At 42.7% G+C, this 7,845-nt stretch overlaps 1 protein-coding gene across 1 annotated transcript in view; it reads right to left on the reverse strand.

The window, feature by feature from the left end:
• Window positions 1–7,210, reverse strand: part of Dync1li1 (dynein cytoplasmic 1 light intermediate chain 1) — a 60,758-nt gene extending 53,548 nt beyond the window's left edge. Inside the window, exons 1-2 of the mRNA XM_004634230.2 lie at window positions 6,956–7,210; window positions 6,690–6,763 (exon numbers count right to left, since the gene is read on the reverse strand). Of these exons, the coding sequence (XP_004634287.1) occupies window positions 6,690–6,763; window positions 6,956–7,101 (220 nt within the window). The 5' untranslated portion in view covers window positions 7,102–7,210. The remainder of the gene's footprint in view (window positions 1–6,689; window positions 6,764–6,955) is intronic.
• Between the last annotated feature and the right edge of the window lie 635 nt (window positions 7,211–7,845).

The following is a 7,845-nucleotide window of genomic DNA, read 5'->3' on the forward strand; positions in this document are numbered from 1 at the left end:
ATAAAACATCAATATGCCACCTGACTTTCAAAAATTTTATATTTTGTACATTCTTGTGGTAGTAACATGATAATTTCATGCTAATCCTTTGAAAAACAAATCAGTATCATATGTGTGTTCTATTTATCATTTTATTCTTCGTATTAAATTCTCATAACCAATCATTCCAGAAAAAGCAGTAACACACCTCAACTAATAAAAATGTTTCCCACAAGTCATAGAATCTGGATCTTTACTACCAGCTCTTCAGAAGATTAATAAGTCTTTTCATTGTTTTTAAAATCAGCCTTCATACAGAAAATCACGCATTCCTTTCACAGTTACATGTCACTTCTCTGCACAGATCTTTAGTTCCACACTATCTTGAGGTTTCTTACTGCAATAACTCAAGCACAATACAGGCTAGTTTTATGCTTGAGTTAAAAAAACAAAGCTTATATATATATATTTTTTTGAGGGGGTACAGGAATAGAACTCAGGACCTCAGGCTTGCCAGGGGGGTAGGTACTGCTTCACTGAGCAATATCCCCAGTCCTATACCTCTTGATAATAATGCTTTATAAGACTTTCTGCTGTAACCCTGGACTAAGGCCTTCAAGGAAAACACCAATATAGAGAGTCTAGATTTCTTTCCTGGGTGGAATTCAACAGCCCACTCTTTAGAGGAATACTTTATTAATTTAAGTCCAATTTTAATACCAGTATGCCTTATAACATTTCTTTAAATATATTTAAAGACGAGATACAGAATTTTTTAGAACATACAGAATGTCAAAAAAAAAAAAAAAAAAAAAAATTAAAAAAAAAAAAAAAAAAAAAAAAAAAATTCCAAAAACAGAACATACAGAATGTCAGATCAGACTAAGGCTTTGGAGATCATTAAATTTTAATAGTTTAAATCTGCAGTTGAGAAAGATAAGGCTTAAATGACTTGCCACTGGACTAGTTCTCAGTAATTCACACTGCCAGCAAATCAAAGTTATACTGACGTCCTATCTATAAAGTGAGGCACTATGCTGGAAACAATGATTACCTATGTATCTTAGGTGACAATGAATTCAAGTCATTTAAATCAATAAAGAGATATTCATTATGAAAAAAATTCCATTCCTTAATAATTGCTGAACATTCTCTTACTTGTACTAAAAAGCCAAGTTCTTTTCCTTTATAGGTATGTAATCCAGCACAGAGATGAAAGGTACTGTATATCCAGGCCATACAATTGTGAATCCTGTTTTTGCCTCTTTCCAACTGCATAACCTTATGGCAAATTACTGAACAGCTTTGTGTCTGTTTCCTGATCTTTATGGTGATGAAGTACGTTAATAATTCTTATATGACTGGTACATTTAGGTGCTCAATGTTAGTTATTCATGAGAGAGGTTTCTTACCTAAACATGAGAAAGTAATCAAGATACAAAAAACTGCACTTAAGACGGCTATTAAAATGTAGCTAATATCAATTATAATAAAAATTAAAGGAAAATAGCGTAAACAGGTAACTTAAAATGAGTTACATTCCATGTAAAATACATGCATAAAAACTCTTCAGTATCAAAGTTTACTGAAACTTATTTACCAACTCTCAAAAAAAAATGATTAAACACTAAGGCCATAAAACTTCTGGATTTCACTAGTAGTCCGCCCTAGATAAGATGAAATGACTGTTTAAATGCAAGTGTCATTGTGAAATGGAGGTTGCATGCCGATAATCCCAGCACTCTAGGAGACTGAGGCAGGCAGAAGGACTGCAAGGTTGGACCCAACTTAGGCAACTTACAATCTTAGTGAGACCCTATTGCTCCCCCCCCCCCAAAAAAAAAAGGCTGCCTGCTTAGGTAATTGCAGGGAAGATGGTTTGATCCCCAGCACCACATGCTGTGCCAGCCCTACCCCAGGGTGGGCTGAGTCAGCTAGAATTCAGGTGCAGTGGTGCACACTTAAAAACCCAGCATGGGGGAGATTGAAAGCAGGAGGATCATTAGTCCAAGCTGCCAAGTGAGACCCTGCAACAACCAAATACATACAAAACAAAAAACAGCACAAGGGTTACGGCCATTCTATAACTGAATGACTATATCCCAGAATCCAGTAAATATTTAGATTTTCCATTAAAATAATGACCAGTATTTCTGGTCAAAGATAACCATTGAGCGAAAAGTTTTGTACCTGGCACTCTCTCCCTTGCAGGAAATTCTAATAAATTGGACAGCTATGCCAGAGTTACGGAACACAGCATCCTTATATTAGTACAACCTTGGAAAACCCACTTAGCTTATCTCTGAAATTCATTACCTCATCTATAAATTAGTGATAACATCCACCTCCTGGATTGGAGAGGGAAAGGGTTAAAGGGAGATTCATATGAAAATGCTTTGAGAAGGGCATATATATATATATATATATATATATAGAGAGAGAGAGAGAGAGAGAGAGAGGACTCTAGTCCTGATGCCTTTCCCCCAGTGAGAGGGGAGATCATGTAGCAAGTTAAGGCAAAACTGCTATTTGTGTGGAAGGGGGAGAGGGGGAGAGTCTTTGTCAACGACAAAGACCTATGTCATTGTTTTTATACTAGGTTGATCAAGAAATACAAAGCAGGGTTCCAGCTGCTCTGGCGGCGGGAGGAACGGCAGCGGTCGAGCTGCGTATCTCCCTATCTCCGCGAGGCTCCGGTGCGCCTCGACCCGCAGCCTCCGCACGCGCCCTGCGCGCCGCCAAGATGCCCAAGAGGAAAGTCAGCTCGGCCGAAGGGGCGGCGAAGGAGGAGCCCAAGAGGAGATCGGCGAGATTGTCGGCTAAACCTGTTCCAGCTAAAGTGGAAACGAAGCCAAAAAAGGCAGCCGGAAAGGATAAATCTTCGGACAAAAAAGTGCAAGCAAAAGGGAAAAGGGGAGCCAAGGGAAAACAGGCTGAAGTGGCTAATCAAGAAACCAAGGAAGATTTACCTGCGAAAATGGAGAAACTAAAAATGAGGAGAGTGCAGCTTCTGATGAAGCAGAAGAAAAAGAAGCCAAGTCTGATTAATCACACACCATGTCTTATCAGTGCTCCCTGTCTCCCTTCTTGTACAATCCAGAGGAATAATTTTATCAACTATTTTGTAAATGCAAGTTTTTTAGTAGCTCTAGAAACATTTTTAAAAAGGAGGGAATCCCACCTCATCGCATTTTTTAAGTGTAAATGATTTTTTTTTAGGGTAAAATCATTCTCTGGTTGTTTATTTTTTGGTACAACCAGAAATAGTGGGATATTGAATTATGGCAGGCTTTGCCTGTCTTGGGTGTCAGCTTAACATTCCATAGGTGGGGGTTAGTTTTATATCCTGCAATACAAAGCATACTAAATGGCAATTTGGAATTACAGTCCTGCATTTAATAATGTCTTGGATACTTTAAATGACTTCTATTCTCATTTTTGGTAGAGTTGTTTCCTAAAGAAAACTACATCCTAATTGTTGCCCTGTCAGAATCGTGTGCACTCTGTAACATCTTTGGTAGTGGTAGTCCGGTTTGCCTCATTTTGTTAATGTGCTGTGAAAGATCAAAAATTTGATTATGTAGTGTATGTGATACAAAATTGTGAATTGGTGGGACTTAAGTAACACATTGTCAGCATTTAAAGATACTGGTACTTAATCCTCTTATAGAAAATTTGCCTCTAAATTTGAAGATGGAAAGTCACTGGAACAACTGAAAAACAATATACGGCTTTTTTTGGTATGTGTGTTAAGAATTGTGTGCAAAGTGAATCATGTGTACTGATCCTCAACACAACCAATAAAATCTCAAATATTGAAGATAAAAAAAAAAAAAAAAAAAAGAAACACAGGGGCCGGGGAGATGGCTCAGTAGAACAAGCGCTTCTCTGGCAAGCACAAGGGTCTGAATTCAATCCCCAGTTCTACCAAAAAAAAAAAAAAAGGAACTTCACAGACTACTACTATTCCTGAAAGGCAAATTAGGATCTGCATCTCCCTGTGTGGCACTCTCAAATTCATATAGAAAACTACAATTGTATATTTCTTTCTTTTTAAACTTTTTCTTTCTATATTTTAGGGAAGGGTCTACAGGGTGTTCAGGGTCTTACTACTAGATTGGACTCAGAGATTCTCCTGTTTATGGCCTCCCAAGTGCTGGGATTACAGGTGCGCGCCACCATGCCCAGTCTCAACTGCCATCTCAGCGTCGTCTGGGGGTGGGTATATTTCTTTCTTCAGTATAAAACTACTTGTAGGGGGCCTGGCCGTAGCTCAGGCCTTTAAGTGGCTGCTTCCACAAAGCTGTCAGCCTCAGGTTGCTGGAGTTCGAACCTCACACCTCTCCAGCTGGCCAAAAGTGCCCTGAAGACATTCGAGGAACAAAAAAAATAAAATAAAACTACTTGTATATTTCTTTCCTCTACCACCACAGACTGAATACTGTCGTAATATGTGACAATAATATGTCTCTAAGGAATCTTTAGAAATATTTCAGAAAAAATTAAACCTATTTATGCAATCAGTATGAAAACTAAGTCATCTTTTTCCAAAGCAGAAAAAGACCATGGAAATCCCAGTAGTACTAAAGGAAAAATATTAAATTTCAAGCTCATATAACTTGATGCCAGATGGAGCTTTCCAAACTATTAAGTCCATCAAAAAGGAAATCTGATCTATTTTAAATGTGGAGGAATAGAGGAGGCTGGGACCTCTAAGTACATTTAGTCTTATATATTGACCTAGCATCAAAGGACTTTTTTTTTTTTTGTATTTTAGGACAGGGTCTACAGGGTCTCACTGCGTAGATCAGACTCGTAGTGATTCTCCTGTTTACAGCCTCCCAAGTGCTGGGATTATAAACCTGGGCAACCACGCCCAGTCTCAATGGTCCTCAGCGTGCCCCGGGGGCGGGGCCCGGCACAGCAGGCCTAGGGATAGAACTCCCAGCATGGGAACTTCCACCCCTGAATCTGCCTAAGCAGGCACTTTAATATGCTGAGCCATTTGGCCAGCTCTGGACTACTAAAAAAACAAACACATGGCAAAATTTGTGCAAATTAGATACAACAAAAAATGAACAAAACTGCTGCTTTTGTTTTACCACAATAGTACCATCTCTTAACTGCCCATGTAAGAGTTCATGCACAAAAATAACTGGAAAAACTATCAAAGGAAAACAAAATTCAGGAATCTTGCCTCTATAACTAGAGTATTTGAAAAGAAATCTTATTTAACTTAGAGTAATTAAACAGTCTATTTCAATGAAGTCATGCAGCCTAAGCCTATTTTTTTGTAATTAGTAGTAATTTGCTTAAATTACTAAGTTAAAAATGTTTTCTCAATTTATTTTTTACTTTTAAATTCTAATTTATCTCTACCCTAACAATATCACTTATACAGGTACTGACTCAATTTTTAAAGACAGCACTGAAAAAAAAAGGGGGGGCTGGGTAGATGGCTCAGTAGGATAAGCGCGTGACTGGCAAACACAAGGATCTGAGTTCAATCCCCGGTTCCGCAAAAAAAAAAAATAATAATAAATAAATAAAAATAAAGACAGCACTAAAAAATGTCTTCTAATTCAGTTAAGATAAATCCATCAAAAGTCAGTGTGCTGTCTTCCTTTTACAAATATCCCATTTAATCCTCCCTCAATGCCAGGAGTCAGACATTATTTCCACAGCATCCATTTTAAAGATGAAGAAACTGAGGTTTAACAATGTACTTAAGATCATACAGCTTGTATGTTATTGTAGCAGTTCACAGGAAATAAGCGATTTCTTCCCATTTAACCATTCCAGTTAAACTGTGGATTCTGTCAAACAGCATTTCTTTGCTTTCTTTACTGTTTTTAGATGTACACGACCAAAGTATTGAGACACAAATACCAAAGTTTTAACATTTAACTATTACAGGTCAAATTTCAATATCTTACAATTAAAAGAAATTGATTTTTTTAAAAAAATATGGAAGGCATCTCTATAGTAAATGATTCAGAAAGCTGAGCCTGTGGAAAATATGAACCTGCGAACTGATCTCCCGTGGTGCGCTGACTCCACCCCCAGTATATAAAACAACATACCTTGTGAAGAACTGCGAGGATACGGGGCAATTAGGAAAATGGATACATTATGCCATTTCTCCTTATTCTATGCATTTAGTTGAAAGGACCAAACGAGAAAGGTGTTCACTATATTTATTACAAATGCCAGAATCATCAAGTGGACGTTAAAAAGGGCAACTGCAACGCGAGCACACTGTACCCCAGAACACTGAATCAATCAAGTAAGCACATTTATGACGACTACCAGGTCTCAGTTCTAGTTTCTCTGTCAATTACACAAAGAGTCAGCTATTAAACATTAATGACATGCTATTTGCACCAAAAACCTCGGAGACTTCTGCTACGCATTTTTTGTAATGAAAATAAAAACAAAAACAAAAACAAAAAACTGTCCCTGTTTTCTAGCTAATCCCCAGGCCACTTAGAACACTTTGAATGGACATCCATTCCGCTTCTCCCAGGGGAGCCTGACCGAGCCAATGCCACCCTCTGGAAAGAGACCTGAAGGAGGGCGGGTCCCCGTGGGCCGGAACTGGGGACCCCCAGCTGTCGCTCTGCACAAAGACAACGAGAAAGCCGGCCGGTGGACTGGACCCAGGCCCGGGGTGGGGTCGGGAGGGGCGCAGCGAGGTGAGGAGCACTTACCCAAGAGTAGCACGTTCTTCCCCGCGGGGAGCTTGGAGCGCGAGCGGGTGGAGACCTCGCTGAGGATGCATGACCTAACGGGGAGCAAGGCGCAGGCTGAACCCCGACCAGGGGCCCGAGGGACTTGCCCGCCTCAGCACGCCTGGGCGGGGTCGGCCGAAGGCTCGGCGTCCAGGCCTGGCATTCAGCTCTCGCGGTTACGCGATCGCTGGGTGTCCGCAAGGCCGGGAGAGCCCCGGGGACCCAGGGAGGGGTGGGGTCGTTACCAAAGGTTCTGCCCGTCTTCGTCGTCGCCGGCTGTAGCGCCGCCGTTGCCGGACGCTAGCTCGTTGGCCAAAGGTCCGCCCGCAGAAGTCGAAGCTAATCCCGGCGGAGAGGAACCGAACGAGCCGACTCGTCCCACGGCCGCCATCTTGGCTGGGAATCACCACTCCCGGTAAGGCTCAATGAGCGAGGCGGCGGCGGCGGCGGCGGCGGCGGCGGCGGCGGCGGGAACCCGGATATGGGGTTTGCAGCTCGCGGGAGCCGGGCGGGGCCGGCTGGGGCGGAGCGGGCGGGGCCAGAGGCGCGCATCGGGACGCCCTGCGCGTGCGCGGTCGACCGTCCTTCAGGCTGCGCTGCGCGTGCGCGTGGGCGGGCTGCGAGCGGGCTTCGCGGCGTGGAAGTGCTGGCGTGGATGCGTCTGCTCTCGTGGCTGCGCTGAGGCAGGTGGGGCGTGCCAGGTGGGCAGCGCGCCTTCGCAACCTTCCAGCCCCGACTATAAACTCCGCAGCCGGCGCGGAATTCCTGCGCTGTCATCGCGCGCCGGGCCACTGCTCAGGCTGAGTGTGGCTTCTCAGCCTTCGCCTCACCGGCGCCAAGGTGGAAATGGGCAGCCCCGCAGCTTCCGTCTGGCGTGTTCGTATGAACCTAGTTTTCGGGGCTCCCTTCTTTGCAGTCTCAAGTGGCAGCCTGTTCCTCAAATTGGAAAGTCGGGAGGAAGCAACGGCTGAGTGTTCCTCAAGTTGGACCTACGTCACAAGCAAGTTCTCCCAGGCTTGTGACAGGCGCGGTTTGTGCTAGTGGTCTTGACAAATCTTTTGTAGGAGACACTGGGTGAAATTGGGAAAGACCTACTAGAGAGTCTTTAACCAGTCACTACACGTTTACTCCATAC

This window comes from Octodon degus, unplaced genomic scaffold (genome assembly GCF_000260255.1).
Source record: "Octodon degus isolate 3935 unplaced genomic scaffold, OctDeg1.0 scaffold00059, whole genome shotgun sequence".
NCBI lineage: Eukaryota > Metazoa > Chordata > Mammalia > Rodentia > Octodontidae > Octodon > Octodon degus.